The following is a 23,365-nucleotide window of genomic DNA, read 5'->3' on the forward strand; positions in this document are numbered from 1 at the left end:
ATATTAACTGAATACTTGATACTTTTTAATGATATATAGAAAAATATTTATGAATTAAATAATATAGTGTCTGGGATTTGTTTCAAATATGATGGGAGAGAGGAGGGAACATAGATAAAATAAGAATGGCCGTAAATAAATTGTTCAAGTTGGGTGATGGGTTTAAGAAGGTTCATCAGATTGTCTACCTTTGTATGTATGGGGAAATCCAAATAACACACAAACTTGGTGTTTCCATACTGTGCAGAATACAGAGTCTAAACTCCTAGCAAGACACAGAAAGCCTTTTTCTAATCTAACCCCACCTTGCCATCTTGGCTCATTCACCTTTTGGCCTGGCGACACAGATGTTCACTGTTCCCTGAACAAACCAAATACTTTCTCATCTTTATACTTTTGATTATATTGTTTTTTCTTCAATCATTATCTCCTGAATGAAATGCTTGTCCTGTTGGAAGCTCCAGCTCGGATGGCACCTCATTGAGAGGTATCACTTGATCCCTTCTTCCAACCATTCTCCCCACTGTCTTTTGTTTGTTTCTACTTATTTTTGAGAGACAGAGGGAGGGAGAAAGAGAGAGAGAGAGAGAGAGAGGGAAACAGAGACTCCCTAGCAGGCTCCATGCTGTCAGCACAGCACTCAACACGGGGCTTGAACCTATGAACTGTGAGACCATGACCTGAGCCGAAATCAAGAGTCAGACACTTGGCCACACAGGTGCCCCCTCCCCTCTGTTAGTACTCTGTTCTTGCTAACCATGCAACAGTGAGTTAGGACTACGGTACTGTAAGTTGGCTATAGAAGAATGAGTTCCTGTAGGAAGTGTACAGATGAGAGCATTCTGAGGGCAAGTGTAACATCTTCTGTATCCTAGCACTAAGGATAATATCCGGCACATGAATACTGAGTAAATATTTAACCCAGCCTTAAATACTCAAAGTTATTGTAAACTGGCGGATTTTCACACAATCTATGCAATTGGATGATACATTTAGCAAAGCCTTTTAGTTCTTTTCAATCATTCTGACGAAAGAATTTAAAAAATCTATTCTCCTACTGGCTCATTTTTCCTATTCTACCTCAAATTCTTACATCCTGATATTAAGATAAGTACTATTTGGGGTGCCTGAGAGGCTCAGTCAGTTGACTGTCTGACTTTCAGGTCACGATCTCATGGTTTGTGAGTTAGAGCCCTATGTCAGGCTCTGTGCTGACAGCTCAGAGCCTGCAGCCTGCTTCAGATTCTGTGCCTCCCTCTCTCTGTGTCCATCCCCGACTAGTGCTCTGTCTCTCTCTATATCAAAAATAAATAAACTTAAAAAAAAAAAGGTCTGTACTATCTAGACACTTGACAAAACCTTTGCCATCCACATATAGGCTCCACTATTTTAATTTTTTTTAATGTTTTATTTATTTTTGAGAGACAGAGAGACAGTGTGAGCAGGGGAGGATCAGAGAGAGAGGGAGACACAGAATCTGAAGCAGGCTCCAGGCTCTGAGCTAGCTGTCAGCACAGAGCCCGACGCAGGGCTCGAACCCACAACCATGAGATCATGACCTGAGCTGCAGCCAGACGCTCAACTAACTGAGCCACCCAGGCGCCCCATAGGCTCCACTATTTTAAATGAAAAGCACAAAATTAGAATACAAAATGCTAGAGGGCAGAATTTCCAAAGGAAAAAAAGGGAAAAAAACCCAAAACCATAAGCCAAGTGATGAGGGCAGAGACTCTGGAGTCAAGTAACCTGAGTCTAAATCCCAACTCTAATACAAGGTAAATGGATTTAGGAAAGTCACAATACTTTCTAGAGCTCAGTTTACGCATCAGTAGATGGAGTAATAACAGTAATTACCTCATTGCCTTCTTAAGAAGCTCAAATAAGATATTTTAAGTAAAATACTTAACCTGACACTTAAAAGAGCTCAATAAAATTAATGTTATTACTTTTAGAATGAGAAGAATAATAGCCACTTTGTTCTGTTGATGGTGGACAATTAATATACTGTACCCTACAGGGTCTAGCACATAATAAACACCGACGGCTAGTATTACTTTTACTTTTTTCTTTATTTTGAAATAGAGAGCATGTGTGCCCGTGGGGGAGGGGCAAAAAGAGAGGGAGAGAGAGTCCCAAGCAGGCTGTGCACCATCAGCACAGAGCTCAACACAGGGCTCAAACGGACAAACCATGAGATTATGACTTGAGCCGAAGTCGGCTGCCCAAATGACTGAGCCACCCAGGCACCTCAGTTCATTCATTCATTCATTCATCCATTCATTTATTTTTCCAGTTTATTTATTTACTTTTGAGAGAGATCTGTAAATGCTGGCTGCTTCAGGAATCAATCCTTGCACTCTTGTAACTTCTACCTCACTCTATGGTGAAGTCAACCAGTCTCACGGCTTTAAATACCCTTCATGCACTAATGACTCCTGAATAGACATCCCTTCCCTCAGTTCCAAACTCATATATATCCAACTGCCCACTTTCATCTACACTTGGAAGTTTACTGGACATCTCAAATTTAATAAGCCCCAAACTGAACTGCTGATATTCTCCCCAAAACCTGCTCTTCTGATAGCTTGCACCCTAACATCCTTTAGATCTTTACTCATATGTTATTTTCTTGGTGTGGACTTAGCTATCCAAACCTATAACCCTGCTCCAATATATACACACTACCTGTTCCCACTCTCTGCTTTCATTTTCTCCTAAACTGCTGTCATTGTCTAATGCACTCTACATGTTACTTATCAAGTGCCTCCCTCAATAGACTGTGAGGGATTACTCTGGTTTTGTTCACTACAAAATACCTAGTGTTAGAATAGTACCTGGTACACATAAGGCACTAAACACAGGGAACAGCCAGGTAACGTAAATAAGAGGGCTTGAAATAAGTGAAGATTTTACATATGGCTAAAAAAATGAGGAAAACTGGGGGCACCTGAGTGGCTCAGTCAGTTCTCAGGTCAGATCATCTCGGGTCATGATCTCATGGCTTGCGGGTTCGAGCCCTGTGTCAGGCTCTGCATTGACAGCTCAGATTCTGTGTCTCCCTCCATCTCTCTCTGCCCCTCCCCCGCTCACACACTTTCTCTCTCTCTCTTAAAATAAAAATTAAAAAAAATTTTTTAATGAGAAAAACTGGAGTATAGACCCTATCTAAAAAGTGGTATACTTTTTAGCTCTAGAGAATTGTTGCCATATTTTATGATGCATATAAGATAATCTAGAAACCTAGATTTTTACAAGCTGTCAGTTTTTTAAATTTAAATTTTAAAAGCTTTTTAAATCCTGTGTAGTCCAAACAAAACATATTTAGAAGCCTGATTCATCACCCAGAAAATGTTTTGTTTAGATCCTAAACAAACTTGTATTAACTATGTAGCCTTCAGTAAGTCATTAAAATTTTCAAATGCATCCATCAGTGAAACAGGGAGACTTGGAATTCAAAAGCCGGAAACTGTCATTCCGCTCCCAAATACACCCTGCAGAAAAGTTTTATTTTGTTAGCACCTCTTCTTAACCCATTTCAATGCCTTCAGATGAGGGATGCACTCTACCAATTGCCGCAGGCCCTACCACTCTCTTTCATTTTACACAGACTGCTTCTTCTAGTTCATTTCCATTATCTGACTGCTATCTATATGCAATTAAGTTGCATCACTGAATTGGGAAATCTCTAAGATTTTGCGAAGTTATCATGAGCATTAATTATACCTTTCCTATTTAGTTTTTATATAACCATTTGTTCATTAGAAAGTCCAGAATAAGGATTCATAAAATTATACAACTTAAGAACTAGAAAGAGCCTCAAGGATTATCTGGCAAAATCGAACCCTTTTGTATTACAAACATGAAAGGACGGAGGCCAAACCGATTAAGTTGCTTGCGCAGAGCTTCCCAGAATAAGTCAGTGCAGGACAATTTAAGTTGACAAACATTAACAAAATATTCACTTTGTGCAAGACCATAACCTGGAGCTACAAAGAAAAAGCAAGAATTGTGCCTACTTCTCCAGGGTACACAGCTAGCAAAGGGCACAGACACATTAACATGAAGCCACTACTTAAGACACACATGCTAAAAGGAGAGATTAATTTCTTTCCTTTTTAGTGAGATCTGAGAAATCTCTTAAGGAAGAAACATTTGAACAGGGCTTAAATAATTAGAACTCATATTATAAACAGGCAGTGAAGGCACAGCATGAAAAGGCCAAGAAAATGGACAGCATATTCAGAAAAAATAAGTAAATCAGCATAGCTGGGGTGGCATTATAAAACAAAATATGAAAAAGCAAAAGATAAACAAATCCTAAGGGGCAGTGTCTCCTCGTTTCTTCTTTAGCCCACTGAGCTATGAACAGAGAACAGAGCCAAATAGAATGGGAACACATTAAAAATTTATAATGAATAAAACAGTAATGGCAGAAAGAATCTAAAGTGGGATTGCTATATGTCATGTGCTATATTAAACACTTCATATGTATTATGAATTCTCATAAAAATGCTATGACATACATACTAATATTACTCTCATAGCATATATAAGTACTAACACTTAAAAAGGATAACTAATTTTTCCAAAATCATACAGCTTAAAACGTGGATTCACAACTAGCATATCTGTCTCCAAAGCCTATGAACTGAACCAAAACAAACTCCAACAAATGCACCGTCAATTTACAATCAGATTATCAATCTCCAAATATCAATAGCTGCACTGCAGAAGAGGGACAAGGAGAAGGTGACAGAGAAAGGCTCCTTGCCAGCGCCGACTTAACTGCAGTCCCTAACCTTAAGAACACTTCTGTCCTGAGGCCTAAGAAAGCTCTGGAGAATACAGTATAAAGCCTTAAAACTTGCTATGACCAAGGGAACCTTATTTTACTTTGGGAACCTTAATTTCCTCGTCCGAAAAATGGTACAGCAAAACGTACACTATGCTCATGAGAATGAGATAATGCATCTAAAGCGTTTAACACAATCCCAGGCGCGTCGTAAAGCGCAGTTGTCTACAACACAGTCCCTGCTCGTGTAATCAAGTAACTATAGATTGCACTAGAAAAGTTGGAGGCTCCCAACACGGTTTGGGAGAGCGTAACCATATTCAGAGACTGTTTGAAAACGAGATTCAAAATGTCCCTTGAGTGACAGGTTATCCTGATTCCCTCAGGGCCATGCAATCCGGCAGCGGAAAGATGGAGTAACCCAGCAGAGAGCGGCTATCTTACTCGCCTGCACGGCCCCAGAGCCTAAAGGCAGAAAGCGGCACAGGGACTCAGTAATGGACAAACTGGTAAGGAGGCCTTGAGCCCTCTGCAGCTCTGAGGCGAAAGACTTACCCTAACGCCAGATTCCCCCTCAGATTCTGCATCCATAATGCACCTGAAATATCAACATAAGCCATCAATTGAGACTCCCACCTCCACTCCCTCTCCGGCCCCTAAACTGCTAAGAAATCCCTACCCAGACGTTTCGGTATTGCCGCCGCCATCTTTCTCCCTGCCTCTACGGAAGCCTCCGAGTTCAGGCCCGGTCTGGCCTAGGCGCGTGCGCAAATCTCAGGTTGCAGTCCACGGCCAGAGACCAGCGATATTTACACCCGTGATGTTGTCATGGAGACCGCGAACGCGCCGTGCGCACTTCAGGGGTGACGCGACCAGCCTTGCCTGGGAATGAATGACTTGGATAAAGGCTGAACACTAGTGAGTTTCCTGAAACTCATCAGGATCCAGAGAAACTGAGAAACTTCACCTTACAAACAGCCTGAAAGGATTAGAAAAAACAGACTGTGAACAAGCCACCCAACGTGGGTGGGCCTCTGTTTTCGTGTCAGGGAATTAGAAATAATCCGTACAGCAGAGGCTTGTAAAACTCATGAGATCGTGTGGAAAGCTCTTTTAAAGGAAAAAAAAAAAACGCTCAGATTCAAAGTATAATGTCCTAATCCCTGTTAATCTCCAGGTTGACCTCCAAGAAATAAATTAATATACATGGAGAACTTGCTACCATATATGCCTGGCAGGTATTTCACTAAATCCCATGTATTCCTCACAGCAATCCAACAAGGCATGGATTATCATCTTCCTTCTTCAATGAGGAAACAGATTAGAATAGAGTAAACTCAGATAACAACTGGCAAAATCACTAATTCAGTGTAGGACTGGATGTCTCCAAAGTCAGTGTCCCTACCCACACCCAAATATGTTTGACCTCTCTGTATTAGAATAGATATTTCAGGTTTCGTTCGCTACAGATGCAGTAGTGCCACATATCCTATGCAAACAAGCAACACAGGGGCAGGAGAGTGTAAACGCAGAATCTGAAATTTCCTTTCCGTTTCGTCCACAGCTGTCCCCCTCACAGAGTCGGCACTCAATCAACAAGGCCACTCTATTCTACTCCGCCTTGAATACCAAGACTCTAGAACCAGAATTTCCACCTAGTCGCAGAACCTCTTCCTTTCCTTTCAGATTTCTGATTCGAACTTTTATCGTTTTGTTACCTGGCTTGTTGTAGGTATCTTTTAAGAATCTCCAGAGTTGGCAAAGTGCCCTGGCACGGAATGTTCAAAAATACTTGACGGGATAGTGGTTGAACGGGTCCAAAAAGTAAAGCGGCTGTGCGGGGAGGTGACTCCACTAGTCTATCCCTTTAATTATGTTCTTTGCTGTAGGAGGTGAGAATGCCTAACCCTCAGGCTGGACTGTGGCAGCGCTAGACCTTCCGGCCCCGGGCGGGGCTCGGGGGCAGAGCGCCAGGCGCGGGTCAGCTTTCTTCCCAGCCCCGGGGTTGCGGGAGCAGAGCGCTCGGTGCTGCCTGGGCCTCGGCGCGCGCCGTAGCTGCAGGCCCGGCGAGGCGGGGCACGGAGCCAACCCCGCCCCCTTCCCGGCTACGGCGTGGGGCTGCGAACGGTCCGCTCCCGTGGCTCCTTCGTCTTTCCCTGGTGGCCTGTGATCATGGGGCAGGAGCCGCGCACGCTGCCGCCCTCTCCTAACTGGTACTGCGCCCGATGCAGCGATGCCGTGCCAGGGGGCCTCTTCGGCTTCGCGGCGCGGACCTCCGTTTTCCTTGTCCGCGTGGGCCCGGGCGCCGGTGCGATCCCTGGGACGCCCCCATTTCGAGGTAACTCCCCACCTCTGGGCCCCCTCCTTCCTGCCCTCCTTGGGTTCGCCAGAGGCGCCAAGTGAGCTTTTCTAGCTACCCTTCTCTACAGATGGGGAAACTTGGGGCCCTGGTACGCAACAAGATCTCTCACATTCACTAAGCTTAGAGTCCGCGTCTCCGAGATTGAGCTACACCACGCTGTGGCTGAGCGGCCCCGCCTCCTGGCGCTCTCACGTAGGACCGCTCACTCCCTGACGTTATCCCTATCTAGACCCAGATCTGTGGCCTCGCTCCCCTACGCAGCGCGCGCCGGCCCCCTGGGAGCCTTCCTGGGTATAGGGGCCTGCTTACCGCGCCAGGCCTTACGCAAGATCCTGGAAACACAGAATACTCGTTGCTCTAAGATGAATGTGTTGAGCCAGATGCTTTCATGCTCTAAACTAGATTCTGATCATGCCTTGGGATATGGCAAGCCAGGTATTTATTCTTTCCCAAATGACCTCTGGCCAGATCTATATAAGAATCACTTATACGTTCTTCATTTGAGCCACTCCTCAGCCTGTGAACTGTCAACATCAAGGGATATCAACAGCATTTTACGGTTGAAAACAGTGAGGCTCAAGGAGATAAAATGACTGGGCTGAAGTCTTGTGGCAGAGCCAGAACCAGCACTTGGGATTTCTGATTGTGAGTGCCTGGATATATTTGTTATACTACGGGATAAGTGAGGTTCCACCCCACCCATCTAACCACAGAATGATTCTGCCAGGAATCTTAGGGAACACTCTAACCTGGAATCTGGTTTTGCTTGAAGTCATAGGGGAATTGGTGGGACACACCGAAAGGGTCTCTGGCTTCACGTTTTCGCATCACCCGGGTCAATACAACCTCTGTGCCACAAGCTCTGATGATGGGACTGTGAAAATCTGGGATGTGGAGACAAAAGCAGTTGTGACAGAACATGCACTCCATCAGGTACCATGGCTTACTGGTGTCTCAGACCGTCATTAGATAGCTGTGCTGAGGGTTAAAGTATGCTAGCTCATTTGTGTAAGTTAAGGTATGACAAGGCAGAGCTGTGTAGCTGCTAGAGACGGTATGGCCCACAAAGTCAAAACATATCTACTATCTGGTTCTTTACATGAAGAAGACTCCTAATATAAACTGTAAATGAGTGAATAAAACTTGTTTCTAAACCAGATGATTACTTGGTAAACCTGCCTTTTCAGGGAGTGTAGAAAAGGAGAAGACTCACTTAATCTTTGTAACAACTTTGCATTAAGTGTTAAAGTAAGAAATGTTTTTTAATGCCTTTGATCCTTAGGAGCTTAAATTCTTCTACCATTAATGTACTCTAGGGCATACAAGTGGTACTAACAGTCCTTATTAAGTGCCTCTCAATGTGCCTCGTATTGTACAGGTTTAAAATGAGGTAAAAATTCAGCATTGACAAGTGAAAAGCAAATGTGTGTTTGTTTTGTTTTAAAGCATACAATATCAGCCTTGCACTGGTCTCCGCAAGTAAAGGATTTAATAGTATCTGGAGATGAAAAGGGAGTAGTGTTCTGTTACTGGCTTAACAGAAATGACATCCAGCACCTCTTTATAGAACCCAGGACAATTTTCTGTCTTACTTGTTCACCTCATCATGAAGATTTAGTAGCCATTGGGTAAGTACTATACCCTCTGTATTAGTAGTTTATTTTTGTTAATGAGCATATTTTGCATTAGCTTTATCTTCTCCTGTCCCTTTATTCCTCAAAGGAAATAATTTATAGGTATTCACCCCTTCCTGGGCCCTTGGTATCATTTATTCCTGTGACCTCCAGGTCCTCACTTTCTCTCTCACTCTCTCTGTTTTTATTTCCTTATTTTCTATGATAGTGTACTTTGCCCATTCTTTGTATCTGATTTCTTCAGTCAGCATCCTAATGCAGGAAATACCCTCTTCCCCCCTTTTTCTTGCTCAATGCTCACCCTTGGAGATAACATTTACTCCCAGAGTGGCAGAGGACTCAGTTCTGTCCTGGTTCGCAGCCCTCCCTCTGGACTGGGAGAATGGTCTGGCATTGGGCTCTGCCTCCACCTCGATCACCAAGGTTGTTTCATCGGAACTGCCTTGAGCGGCACCCCTCTTTCCCTCACCACTCCATTTACCTCTATACCAAAGATGTCCTTTCACTCTAGTTTGAACACATGATATAAGCACTAGAGTGTTGAAGGAGAAAGTCTGGCTGGAGTGGACTCAAGAGACTAAGGGTACAGTAGTAAAGGTACAAGTGGAGACGACTTTTGTTTGTTGAACAAATGTGTGTAGACATGAATCCAGAGGAGGTATGTAGCCATAAAGGGAACATTAAATGGAAAATAATAAGGGCATGTTTTTATGCGGTTGGAAATGAGGCAGAAGAGGGAGAGCTGGATACATGGATAAGTGCGGTAAACACTTGAGTGATGTTGAGAAGTCCAGAGGGGATTGGATCCAGATCACAAGTAGAAAAGATAAGTCAGAATATGGACCAGGTGCAGGTAAGTTTGTAGATCTGGTTGGAAGAGGAGGGTGTTTCATCCTCATGGCTTCTGGTTTTCTCTGTGAGGCGTAAGTCACAGGTGGAGTCATGTTCACAGTGGGGCTAGAAGCATGCAGAAAGCGTGAGAAGAGTCCTCTCAGAGAATAGGAAAATGAGCTTACTAAGATTGTAGGACCACTGGTCCCTATTGAGTGCCAGGCTATGGATCAAAGTCATGAAAGTAAACTGTTCAAGCTGATTGAGAAAGGCTTTGGTTGGATTCAAGAAGGTTTGGGGATTTGTGGGATAAATACCTCTAGGAGAGAAGGGGCAAAGGAGCGAAGGGTATTTTTAAAGTCATGATCCTAATGATGGATCATGAAATCTGTGTCCTAAGGAAGGCTAGGAAGACAGGTGTGGGTGCATAAAAGTGAAACGGAAGGGGTCTGTGCGTGCATCGGCAACCTGCTGGGTGAAGTAGGAGCAGTGCTGTAGTAGGGGCACTAGAGAGGGGGCAGAAAGGGTGGCAGGCGGGGACCAGAGAAGGTTAAGTCAGATCGACCTTGAAAGATGAGCAAGAATTCATGAGAAGAAACCTTTCAGATATAAGCAACTGCACAGCCCGACACAGGATTGAATCAGAATGGTTTGTTTCTGGAGGCTCCTCAAAATGGTGATCATTCCCTGAAGGGCCGATTAAAATTGCAGGGCAGCTTGGTTACTGGACTGTTAGGTTGCATAACTTGAAGGTTTTCGAAGTCTGTGTCTGCAAAGACTGATATAATAGTCTGTGATTTCATTTTTTAAATAAAGCTGTAATGGGGAAATATTTTTAATAAGAGGAGGAAAAGAAGTAGAGCTGAAATGTGTTTTTTCCTATAGGACTGTCTGGTATATAGGAATATATATAGGCACACCACTTTGGAGAGAAGTATTGCACTTTCTAGTAAAGCAAAGGTGAACACATCTTACATCCAGACAGTTCCATTACTAGGCCTCAAATCTGAAACTGTCATAAGTGTGCATAAGATTAATAATGACATTTTTTTGTTTGTAATAGCAAAAAACAGAAGCCCTTCAAAAGGGAAAATGAATAAACTGCTGTATTCATACAATGGAGTGCTATCCAATAGTACAAATGACTGACCAGGAACTAGAGTTACATGCTTCAACACAGATGACTCACTAACAGTGAGTGAAAAAAAGAAACAAAAAGCTACAGCAAAATAGACCTCATGATACCATTTATATGAAGTTTTAAAACTTACAAAATCATTTTCTATCGTCTTTAGGAATGTAGACACAGAAAGGCTAGGAGTGATGGAACACAGAATTCACCAATAGCAGTTTACCTCTGGGAAGGAGAGGGAGATAGGCTTGATTGGGATGGGATGTACAAAGGACTTCAACTATATTGGTACGTGGGTACATTTTTTTCTTAACCTGGGTGATGGGTACTTCTTTATGTATATGAAATACTTCATCATTTAAAAAAAATTAGAATTTCTCAGTGTCCTCTGAATTCAAAAATGATAGCCTTGAAGTATCCAGATCTAGAAGCTATAGTACTGCAGCTTTTGTTAAGTTCATAGGTAGAAAAATAGGATCACATATTTTAAAAAGGGACAGGGGTAGATTTAAGTGTGTTAGGTCAAAGTCATCTGTAATTTGAGGGATTGCTTGGCCCCACAAATAACCATCCTTCTGTAAGTTCCCTTCAAATATTTCCCAGGCAATGTATACGGTATTACTTAGTGCCAAAAGCTTAATTAGAGGGGGCAGGAGGACAAATGTGTCAGGACCACCAGGAAACAGAAAATGAACACTTTGGAGAAAAGGACAAAACAAGATTTTTTTCTTTCTTCCCTTCCCTCTACCCCCAAATACACTTACCTTTTAGAAATGCACAGTGATAACTCTTAAACCAGAATGTTTACTATTGTCTTCATTTTCCAGTAATATTTCTCTTGTTTTTTAGCTACAAGGATGGCATAGTGGTTATAATTGACATCAGTAAGAAAGGAGAAGTTATTCACAGGCTTCGAGGCCACGATGATGAGATCCACTCCATAGCCTGGTGTCCCCTTCCTGGCGAAGATTGTTTATCCATAAGTCAAGAGGAAAATTCAGGTAGAGATGATTTAAGACCTAAGGAACAATGTGGATAAGACTATATCTTTTGAATTACATTTAAAACTTTAGCTTTTACAGATCAGATCTATAACATAAGAGCTAAGTTTTAGGAACCCTTGAAGACTAGTTTTTCTTTTGACAAGTTCATGTTTCGTGTAAATTAAAAACAAAATTACCATCTCTACCCTAGAAGAGCCTGAAATTCCCAATGGTAAGGTTACACCACAAACTCCAGTAGCAAAAGGCTGCTACTTAGCCACTGGAAGCAAAGATCAGACCATTCGAATCTGGAGCTGCTCTAGAGGCCGAGGTAAGATCCATGTTTGGTGTTTCTTTTGTGATATCATCTATAGTGACTTTTTTTTGTGTCTTGTTATCCTAAGATTGTGTTATCATCCAGAAGACAGTTCTTCATGTTTCTATCCAGAAAATTTCTTCTCCGGTTTAGCCTGGGCTGGTACTCTCTGTGCTCTGAACATCTGACGTTGGTTTTGGAGATGCGGGTTTCTGATGCAGTCACAGAAGAGTCATTGTTTGCCATGGAAGGCAAGCTCTTGGTTATAAGGACAGGAGTGTTGGAACTTGGCAAGGCCTGAATCAGAGGATTGGGAAAGATCTCTAGAGCTAGAGATTTTAATACACAAATGCAGAATAATACATACCCAGTGTAGAAGTGCATCTTTAAGTGTTAAAGCTCATTTTATCCAAATTACAGGGACCGTCAGTTATTCAGCTTTCCCGGGCTTCTCTCTTTGAACAGATCTTTCACCTTCAATTTACAAATTGAGAGGAACTCCTCCCGAGTGGATGTTACCTTTATAGTAAAACTCTAGCCTTTCTCTGGATAGCAGTCTTCTTTCTCCACTTTATTTGAAACGATGAGAGTCTTACCATCTTTACCCAAGTGCATTAGTGCATATAAAGCGAAAGAATTTTGGACTGCTTTTGGATATACTATGGCTGATACTCCCAAGTGGGGACAACATTAGGCCCAGAATCCCTCCAGAAGGGTAACTTGTAAATTTATGAATGTCTAGTACAATGGTCTTCAATTCTAGTTGTGCAGCAAAATCACCCGGGGAGTCTTTGGAAAATGTGGGTGCCTGGATCCCATCTCAAATCCATGGAATCAGAATCTCTAGGAGTTGGGCCCTGGCATACATACCAGTATGTGGCTCTACCAGTGAGTGGTTCTGCTACCTACCAGGGATTAAGGACCACTGGTGAGTAGCATGTTGGTGTGGAGGGACTTCTCTGCTGCAACATGCTGACTGCCAAATGTGCCTCCATTGTTGGATTTCTTGCCACTCTCTGTCCTGCCAACTTCAGAGAATCTGGAGTTGTGTTCAGAACCACCTGGGTTCACAATTCCAGTTGAAACCCATTTCCCCAAACAAACAATATTCTTAAGGTGTGTTCAGGTTGCCAGGACAGGCTATAAAAAGCTTGTTTTACCTAAACTAGTTAGACAAGTATTAAAACTATGTGTAATAACGTTTTCCATGAGAAAATGAGGTCTGAATTCTAAGTAACCGAACTAACAACTGTATTGTGAAGTTCCTACATGTGTTTTCACTATTTTGAGCACCCACTGACTTTTTTTAATCTGCAGGAGTAATGGTTTTGAAATTGCCCTTTCTTAAGAGAAGAGGAGGGGGTATAGACCCAACTATTAAAGAACGCCTCTGGTTGACACTCCATTGGCCCAAGGATCAACCAACACAGCTGGTATCCAGCTGTTTTGGGTAAGCTTTTTTGGTCATGCTCTCAACGACATATTTTGTTTTCCTCTCTAGCTTCTTGAGGAATCCCTAGGCTTTTCTTTCTAGACACAGAAGATGGAAAAGGCAATGGCTAAGGCTTATATTATGATAGACCATTTGTAATGGAAAAATCATGGGACAGATTCCTGTGTTGTCTAATTAGTGCTGAGAAAAGACCAAAGAAGTATAGCCTGGTAGTTAAGAACATGGACTTCAAAGTCAGACCAAACTACATTTCAGAATCAGACTCTTCCCTTCTATGTGTTCACACGTGTGACCCTTTGAGCTTCAATTACGTCATGTGTAAAAAGAGTGAACATATAGAATTTCCTATTTCTTTGGATGATTATAGCCATTCATTCAGTAGAATTTAGTGAGTACGAGCTTCTAGTTGCTTATTCTAGATAATAAGTGAATTTAGCAGACAAGGGCCCTGCTTTCAAATGAAATGATACAGGAAAGGGGTTCGTGGGTGGCTCAGTTGGTTAAGCGGTCGACTTTGGCTCAGGTCATGATCTCGCAGTTTGTGAGTTCAAGCCCCACGTCAGGCTCTGTGCTGACAGTTCAGAGCCTGGAGCCTGCTTCAGATCTTTGTCACCTTCTCTCTCCTTCCCTCCCCCTCTCATGCTCTGTCTCTCTCTCTATCTCAAAAGTAAATAACATTAAAAAAGAAGAAGAAGAAATGATACAGGGAAAGCATATAAAAACCCCTCTAAAATGTTGGTCATGTCCCTACTCCCCCCACACCGTCCCAAAAAAGGGAGGGTATGTCTTCAGGCTTTGGGGCTGTGCAAATTATGGTGGCATTTTACTATTAAAACCATTAGGAAAATCTGTCCCAGAGGAAGTGCTACACACTCACGTGGTTCAAAATAACGCAAGAATATAGTGAAGTGCTTCCTACCTCTGTTTTCTCAAGCATTAGGTGCCCTTTCCCACAGGCGGTGACTCCTTGTTTTTGTGGGTGTTCTTTCAGAGCTGTTTTGTGCATGTTTCAGAATATGCCATTTTTTTCTCCTTAAAAGAACAACTGATAGAAATTATTTGGCAACTGAGGGCCCACTCTCCCCTAATCTCTTGTTTCCAGATTGCTTGTGAAAGAGAACTAGTGCTTGTTTTTCGTCACAGGGGTGAGCTGTTGCTGTGGGATCTCACTCAGTCCTGGAGACGGAAATACACCCTCTTTAGTGCTTCATCAGAAGGGCAGAATCATTCAAGAATTGTGTTTAACTTATGCCCTCTACAAACTGAGGATGACAAACAGCTGCTGCTTTCCACATCGATGGATAGAGACGTAAGCACTGCTTAGTTTGCATTCAGCATTTTAGAGCCTGAGATTTGGGACTTGGGTGGGATTAGAGGGCTTTTTAAACCATCCGTCAGTTCTCTGACCCAGCCCAATCTGTTACTGCTACTGACCAGCACTAACTGAGGGACCCGCAGACAGGGGGAAGGGGAGGAGCCACCAAGATGCCTTTGTTAAAGCAGATACCGTTAAGAATTGTGGATGTGTCCAGGGAAGGATGTGTGAGGCCATCATGCTTTGGCTTTAAAATATTCTTGTCGGGGCGCCTGGGTGGCTCAGTTGGTTAAGCCTCAGATTTCGGCTCAGGTCAGATCTCACGTTCGTGGGTTTGAGCCCCGCGTCAGGCTCTGTGCTGACAGCTAGCTCAGAGCCTGGAGCCTGCTTCCAGTTCTGTGTCTCCCCTCTCTCCTCCTCCCCCTCTCATGCTCTGTCTCTCTGTATCAAAAATAAATAAAACATTTAAAAATAAAATAAAATATTCTTGTCTGTAGTTAAGGTAGCAGAAACAGCTGCTCTTGGTGAAATCTCCAAGAGAGCATAGCTATATTTAAGAATCTGTGACTTTATGATTAAGCTTATTTGATAGACTTTATTTTCTCCCAAGCCTCTCTGTTAAACAAGTTAAGATTTAAAATGTAGCATTCCTCCTTCCCCTGGGGAGAAGATATTTTGCTTTTTGAAATAGCTCTTCTCATTTTTCCACTGTCCTGAGGCCATCTTCATTCTTAGTTAGGATTTGCTAAATGAGATTACCAGTGCTGTAGTACAGTACATTGGAAAGGCCTCTGGACTCCGGGAAATGAGAGGCCTGGGTCTGGTTTTGTTTCCTGTATGATCCTGAATTCACTTGACATCTCTGGGAATAAATATATTCTAAGATCCTTTGAGCCAACAATTTATTACCTTTTTTTCTAAGAGACACTTTCCAGTACCTACTAGAATAAATTATATGTTTATATTACTTATTATAATGCTACATATTATAGTATATATTATAATATATAACAGTAATATAATGTAATAATATGTATTCTTTATATATAACAAATTATTATATATTCTTTGTGTTATCCATTCTTTGAGTCCATCCTATTTGAGATGTTGATTCTTTTTCCTGTTTTTCTGATCTTTTTTTTATATTTAGACCCTAACCCTTGATCTTTTTAGGTAAAATGTTGGGACATGGCCACCCTAGAGTGCTGCTGGTCCCTACCTTCCCTCGGTGGGTTTGCCTACAAGCTGGCTTTCTCTCCTGTGGACATGGGCTGCTTGGCCATAGGCGTTGGAGATGGTATGATCCGCGTGTGGAATACACTCTCCATAAAGAACAACTATGATGTGAAAAATTTTTGGCAGGGTGTCAAGTCCAAGGTTACAGCGGTAAGGGTGATTTCTTTGAGCTCTCTTGAACTTTTTTTCAAATAAATAGTTCTTTTAGTGAGAAATTTGGAATAACCTGAATGTACATTCACAGAAAATACATTGTTATAAACATATTAAACAATATCACACTATTAAAAATGATAATGTGGCTCTTTCTTTGATGTGGGAAGATGATTTCATGAAAAATGAAAATTACAAAACATGGAATGCAGATTACTCAACAATATGTATAATTTTTTTTTGTTTTTCTCCAAAGTGATACCTCTTGTTGTGGCTAGTTAGTCTAAAAGCAGTAAATGTTTGTGGTTAAAAAGAAGACCATACAGAATTGTCATATCACCATATTGTTCACCTGAAACTAATACAACATTGTATGTCAACTACGCTTTAGGTAAAATAATAATAATAATAATAATAATAATAAGGTAAAAAAGAAAACCAAACAGTATAGGAGTGTAGAAAGCAAACAATTTTGCTTCATAATCCATAGGAGCATGGTTAACAATCTGTGGTATATCCGTCCAAATCTTACTAATAGGATCCTATTTTCTAAACTATTCTGGAATCTTATCCCTGCTCAGCAGTGTTTCATGCACAGCATTTAAATATTTGAACCTGAGGTGCCTGGGTGGCTCAGTCGGTTGAGCGTCCGGCTTTGGCTCAGGTCATGATCTCGTGGTTCGTGGGTTCGAGCCCCGCATTGCACTCTGTGCTGACGGCTCAGAGCCTGGAGCCTGCTTCGGATTCTGTGTCCCCCTCTCTCTCTCTCTCTCTCTCTTTCTCTCTCTCTCTCTCTTTCTTTCCCACTCACACTCTGTCTCTTTCTCAAAAATAAACATTAAAAAAATTTTTTAATAAAAAATAAATAAATACTTGAATCTATTTTTGTTTTTTTCAACTGTATATATTTAACTTTATTCATAAAAAACATATGGAAAGATATAAATTGGCAGTGCGGTATTTTGAAAAGTGAGATTACCGGTGACTTTAACATTGTTTTTAATACTCTGTTTCTTTTAAATAATTAGAATGTGTTACTTTTAAAATTAGGAGACACCAAGAGCATGAAAGTTTTCCATTTGAATGCTCAGAAAGTAACCGAAGGGCCCCCGTAACAGTGTGCTGCTCTCCTCGTGTTTTGCAGTTGAGCTGGCACCCGACCAAGGAAGGCTGTTTGGCTTTTGGAACTGACGACGGCAAAGTGGGATTGTATGACACCTACTCCAACAAGTAAGAAATAGAAGATTCTTGTTTAGCCCGTTGGCCATAATGTCGATGCTGGAGCTAAGTTTGATTCATAAACCTGGGTATTCATCAGAATTGGTCTGGGAAGCATCTTTCAGATTTTGGCTCTGAGACTGAGGCTTACAACTTGGAATTTGATTTTTTAAAAGTGCTTTCAGGTGATGGTGGTTCAGCCCATCTGACCTGTGGTTACCACTAAAATAAACCATCGGTTCATTTTTTCCAAAACTCAGCTTTTCTTAAAAGTTTTCAGGCATCCATGAACATTGAAAGCCCAGTGCAAAGAACATCTCTGTGATCTCCATCTAGGTTCACCAACTGTTAACATTTTGCTATACTTGCCTTATTTTTGCACACTTAAAATTAAGAGTAATTCCATAATATGATCTATATCCAGTCCATGTATAGATTTCCTCAGCTGAGCCAAAAATGCTTTTCCTAGCTTTTTTTTTTTCCTCAAATTCATTTTTAGTTTGGGTTCACCCATTGCATTTTGTTATGTCTCTATTGGAACCCAGCCACACTCATTTGTTTGCACGTTATCGGAGGCTGCTTTCACACTGCCAGAGCGGAGTAGGGGTAGACAGAGACCTCATGCCTCAGAAAGCCTTAGGTATTTACTGTCTGGCCTTTTACAGGATAAGTTTGCCTACTGTTCCTGACCATTTTTAAGTAAGAATTATTTACTATAGTGGGGCACCTGGGTGACTCAGTTGGTTGAGCATCCGACTTCAGCTCAGGTCATGATCTCACAGTTCGTGGGTTCAAGCCCTGCATCCGGCTCTATGCTGACAGCTTGGAGCCTGGAGCCTGCTTTGGATTCTGTGTGTCCTTCTCTCTTCTGCCCCTCCCCCGCTCATGTTCTGTCTCAATAATAAGTAAACATTTAAAAAAAATTTTTTTAATTATTTACTATACTGCAGAGTTAACCTTTTTAGGTGCAATTTTTAAGTACACATGTAAACCTACATGCAATTAGTCACCTGCATTCTTTGATTCTGTGGTTGGTTAACCCCACTTTTAATTCTCAAAAATAATAACACTGTTTCAAAGAGGTGTGTAAGAAAATAAAACCATGTATCTACACAAAACTGATGAATAAATTACTATCTTCTGGTTGTTACAACTGTGTGCAGAAGGAGGAGGGACGCTGCTGTGGATACACTGTTAGGCTTCCAGCCACAACTGCTTACTCTCTTTCAGCTCAAAGAAATTGTCTAGAATAACAATAAGTGTGCCAGAAACCTAGAAATACATAAGCCAACAGCTAGTTTTGTTATAGGTTCTGAATTCCTGGAATTGTCAAATCCTACAAAGAACACAGTTTACAGAAACGGTGACAGCCACACTGCCCTTTACTGATACCTCCCACGTCATTATCACCACAGCCTTCAAGTTTACCCTCAAGAGCAGGTTTTCTTAACTAAAACTTTAAAACTGAAGTACTCTAAAATCTTGGGTTAGTTTAAGAATGTGATTGGGGCGCCTGGGTGGCTCAGTCGGTTAAACCTCCGGCTTCGGCTCAGGTCAGATCTCACGTTCGTGGGTTCAAGCCCCGTGTCAGGCTCTGTGCTGACAGCTAGCTCAGAGCCTGGAGCCTGCTTCCGGTTCTGTGTCTCCTTCTCTCTCTGCCCCACCTCCTCTCATGATTTGTCTCTCTCTGTATTAAGAATAAATAAAACATTAAAAAATTATTAAAAAAGAAAAAGAATGGATATTAATGACAGAGTAAGCCTAAAATGACTTCTAGTCTTTTATTTGAAAGTGAGGTTGATTATATGATGACTGTATGCTTCACAGAAACCTTAGTTCTGGGCTGACTAGTTTGCATTTTCTGTCTTGTTCTATTTTTCTCTAGCTGTGACAGCCTTTACAGTGCCTGTAACTACAGTAATATTAGAATATGTGACATTTAAATGAAGTGGGCAACTCAGAGAGACGGGGAATGTTATTCCAAACTGGCCAGATTGGGGGGTGGGGGGGATGATATTTTTTTCTGGGTAAAGTGTGTTTGGGACTTAATCATTTTGGTAGTAGAAATCATTACAGGTATATTATTTAAGTGTTGGCTTCTCTATAATCAGTTATTTGGAGGAGTTGCTGTTAAATTGTTTTTCTCTAATATCAGCAACTAATAAGGGATCTTTTAGAAAAAGATGGATCTGATATATATACAATGGAGTATTACATGACAATGAGAAAGAATGAAATCTGGCCATTTGTAGGAAAGTGGATGGACCTCGAGGGTGTCATGCTAAGCAAAATAAGTCAGGCGGAGAAGGACAGATACCCTATGTTGGCACTCATAGGTCTAACAGGAGAACAGGAGAAACCTAATGGAGGACCAGGGGAGGGGAAGAGGGAAAGAGAGTTGGGGAAAGAGAGGGATGCAAAACTTGAGAGACTATTATATGCTGAAAATGAACCGAGGGTTGAAGGGGGAGGGGGGAAAGAGGTGGTGGTGATGGAGGAGGGCACTTGTGGGGAAGAGCACTGGGTGTTATATGGAAACCAATTTTACAATAAACTATTAAAAAAAAAAAAGAAAGAAAAAGATGGATCTGTTTTCCACTGTGCCTTCTGTTTAAATCTTTCTTTGTAATCCCTCTTCCTTCCAGACCTCCACAGATTTCTAGCACATATCATAAGAAGACTGTGTACACTTTAGCCTGGGGGCCACCACTGCCCCCCATTTCACTCGGTAAGTATCTGAGCCATTCTCTAGTAAACATGAAAGTATTCTCTTTTTTTCAATTTAATTGTAAGATGCTCAGGCTGGAAAGCCATAAACATTCTAGTGCCATGACTGCTCAGGCAGACTGCTGTGTCCCCACGGGTCCACAGGGATAGTCAAAGCAGGTGTTAGAGATCATTCACCCATAATAAGCATCTCCAAACACTAAAGCATTAGTTGGTCTCTTCAAGCTGAATTTTTTCCATTGTGCATGTAGATGTCTAACGTTGGCCCCTGGTACCCAGGCTAATATTTTTTCACCAAAATTTGGTGTCACTTTTTATCGGAATTAGAATGTTATTTGACTACATTAATGGGGAACAATCATCTGTTTTCACCTATTGTCACAGCAAACCTAGAATTCCTGAAATGATCTCCTCTTGTCTTTACTGTATTCTGACCCTTTCCCCCTTTTGGCCGCTCAGCCCTCTCTTTCTTATTCCTAAAGAGATAGGTCTTTCAGAGTATCTTTTAAAATAAGTGTACACATGGGGTGCCTGGATGGCTCAGTTGGTCCAGCATCCGACTCTTAATTTCAACTCACATCATGACCTCACAGTTCATGGGATCAAGCCCCACATTGATCTCATCACTGACAGTACAGAACCTGCCTGGGATTCTCTCTCCTTTCTCTGTCCCTTCCCTACTCGTGCGTGCACATGCTCACTCGCTTGCTCGCTCTCTTTCAAAATAAGTAAATTTTTAAAAATCAGTGTATTCAGCAGATGTCTTTGGTTAACTTTTCTTAACCAGCTATATAATGAAACATCAGTCCATTTCCATAGTAATTGCACTACATGGAGAGGATAATGTGAGTCATGAGAACTCAAGCAGCCCCGCAGTTGTAGTTCATTCCTTCCTTCATTCAACAACTATTGGATTCTTGATTTGTACCAGGCATAGTTCTAGCAGTGGTGAAAATAAAACTTGCCCTCACAGAAGCCCACAAGAACCACTGTTTGCTTTTTAAAAGTCAACAAGAAGATTGGTATAATACCAAAGAAATCCTTGCTTTGAGGACAGCTCCTTATAGTTAGTCATAGGAAGCCCTGCAGCTCCATATATTTAAATGCCCAAAGAGTAGGGGCGCCTGGGTGGCTCAGTCTGTTGAGCGTCTGGCTTCGGCTCAGGTCATGATCTTGCTGTTGTGGATTTGAGCCCCGCATCGGGCTCTGTGCTGACAGCTCAGAACCTGGAGCCTACCTCCGATTCTGTGTCTCCCTCTCTCTCTGACCCTCCCCGCTCCCCAGCTCAATCATGATGTCTCTCCCTGTCTCTCAAAAATAAATAAAGCATTAAAAAATTTTTTTAGATGCCCAAAAAGTAGAGTGCTCATTTCTGAAAGAAAAGGCAAATTCTCATAAACGTTGAGAACATGCTTTTTGACCCCAGCTTTGGCACCTGTACTCTTTGAATGGCAGAAGAATGTTTAAAGCAATCTGCTACATTATAAATATTACTGTAGAATTAGTTTCTTTTTACTTCTCCCAACAACTATTTTCATATGCAAAGAACAGTGATTTTATTCCAATGTATTAATATAATTCATTTAAAACAACTCCTAGTATGTTACACTTCTACTATAGCAACCAATAGTTAAGCTGGTGGAATGCAAAAATGATAAGCTTTCTTTTCTTATCTCCTACAGGAGGAGAAGGAGACAGACCTTCCCTTACTTTATACAGCTGTGGAGGAGAAGGGATTGTCTTGCAGCATAATCCCTGGAAGCTTAGTGGAGAGGCCTATGACATCAACAAACTAATCAGGGACACCAATTCAATCAAAGTGAGTTCTTGTGTAAAACCTTCTCTGAGTCTCCACATCTTCTTGGTTTCCCATCTTGCATAATAAATGCCATTAGAGATATCCATTATGCTCACTCAGATTTCTGTTCTTAAAAGCTTCGTTGAATTTGTCATTTATAACACATAATGTAAGTCTTTATCCCCTGAGTAAAGCAAGGAACTTAACCACACACATATGCGCACACACACATACACAGCTTTGTCTCAATTGCCATGGTGTTTTATGAAAAACTTTTTGATCTTGGATATAAAGCATCCTTTTCAGGCCAGCTACTTCCTCCAGAGTGTGAGTGACGTAAAGATAACTATAAGATGGTGGCCAAGTGTGGCTGTAAGGTATTTTGCTCAAGACAGAATTGCCATCTTAATTTTTTTTCTAATATTTTATTTAGTTTTGAGAAAGAGAGAGAGACAGTGTGAGCCGGGAAGGGTCAGAGAGAGAGGGAGATATAGAATCTGAAGCAGCCTGACACGGGGCTTGAACCCACGAACCATGAGATCATGACCTAAGCCGAAGCCGGATGCTCAGCCGACTCAGCCACCCAGGCGCCCCAACCATCTTAATTTTCTGTTTTTTTAGTGAAATAATTACAGATTTACACAAAATAACATAAATAATTCCCTTTTATCCTTGACCCAGATATCCACATTGAGTCACTTTTGCCTTACCATTTTATCAGTGTATGTCAGAACTGTCTGTTGAAGTGAAATATGTTGAGAGTTCCTTACTCTTTCAAATGAGTATTTTTATTGTTGCTTATTACTTTTGAATGGCTAGCATTCAATCATAAATGAATTATTTTTATCGACTATATTTCTTCATTAAATGTCATCTCAATATTCACATTCAGCAATGAATAAAAGAAGCAAAATTCCTATTCCTAGTAAGCTTTTAGTCTTCTGTCAGTTGAATATGCATACAAGGAGGGCCATTCACCTGGCTGGCTCGGTCAGTGGACTGTGCAGCTCTTGATTTTGGGGTTGTGGCTTCAAGCCCCACATTGGGTGTAGAGATTACTTAAAATGTTAAAAAGAAAGAAAGGAAGGAAGGAAGGAAGGAAGGAAAGGAAGAAAGGAAAGAAAGGAAGGAAGGAAGAAAGAGCGAGAGCGAGAGCGAGAGCGAGAGAGAGAGAGAGAGAGAGAAAGAAAGAAAGAGAAAGAAAGAAAGAAAGAGAAAGAAAGAAAGAAAGAAAGAAAGAAAGAAAGAAAGAAAGAAAGAAAAAGAAATTTGGCATTCCTTCACATGAACAGTAGCTGATAAAGCTGTGGGGATATATGAGGTAGTCTAAAGGGACAAGTAAGAAAACAAGAGGGCCCGGTCAGCCTTGGGGAAAGACCAACAGAGTTATGAAAAATAAATAAATAAATAGGAAA

The 23,365-nt window shown here is 41.5% G+C and overlaps 2 protein-coding genes across 4 annotated transcripts in view; one reads left to right on the forward strand and one right to left on the reverse strand.

The window, feature by feature from the left end:
* The window catches only part of MRPL22 (mitochondrial ribosomal protein L22), a 28,678-nt gene extending 23,164 nt beyond the window's left edge, over positions 1-5,514 (reverse strand). The window contains exons 1-2 of one of the 2 annotated variants that reach the window (XM_029942970.1): positions 5,472-5,514; positions 5,348-5,390 (exon numbers count right to left, since the gene is read on the reverse strand). In XM_029942970.1, the coding sequence (XP_029798830.1) occupies positions 5,348-5,390; positions 5,472-5,499 (71 nt within the window). In that variant the 5' untranslated portion in view covers positions 5,500-5,514. The remainder of the gene's footprint in view (positions 1-5,347; positions 5,391-5,471) is intronic. The other variant, XM_029942972.1, reaches the window with a different exon arrangement.
* Positions 5,515-6,901: 1,387 nt separating this feature from the next.
* Positions 6,902-23,365, forward strand: part of GEMIN5 (gem nuclear organelle associated protein 5) — a 41,015-nt gene continuing 24,551 nt past the window's right edge. For both annotated transcript variants that reach the window (XM_029942965.1, XM_029942966.1), the window contains exons 1-11: positions 6,902-7,130; positions 7,927-8,087; positions 8,601-8,782; positions 11,601-11,752; positions 11,946-12,065; positions 13,368-13,500; positions 14,647-14,812; positions 15,992-16,204; positions 17,352-17,437; positions 20,071-20,153; positions 21,835-21,971. In XM_029942965.1, coding sequence (XP_029798825.1) covers positions 6,965-7,130; positions 7,927-8,087; positions 8,601-8,782; positions 11,601-11,752; positions 11,946-12,065; positions 13,368-13,500; positions 14,647-14,812; positions 15,992-16,204; positions 17,352-17,437; positions 20,071-20,153; positions 21,835-21,971 — 1,599 coding nt within the window. In that variant the 5' untranslated portion in view covers positions 6,902-6,964. The remainder of the gene's footprint in view (positions 7,131-7,926; positions 8,088-8,600; positions 8,783-11,600; positions 11,753-11,945; positions 12,066-13,367; positions 13,501-14,646; positions 14,813-15,991; positions 16,205-17,351; positions 17,438-20,070; positions 20,154-21,834; positions 21,972-23,365) is intronic.

Source organism: Suricata suricatta, chromosome 6 (assembly GCF_006229205.1).
Source record: "Suricata suricatta isolate VVHF042 chromosome 6, meerkat_22Aug2017_6uvM2_HiC, whole genome shotgun sequence".
NCBI lineage: Eukaryota > Metazoa > Chordata > Mammalia > Carnivora > Herpestidae > Suricata > Suricata suricatta.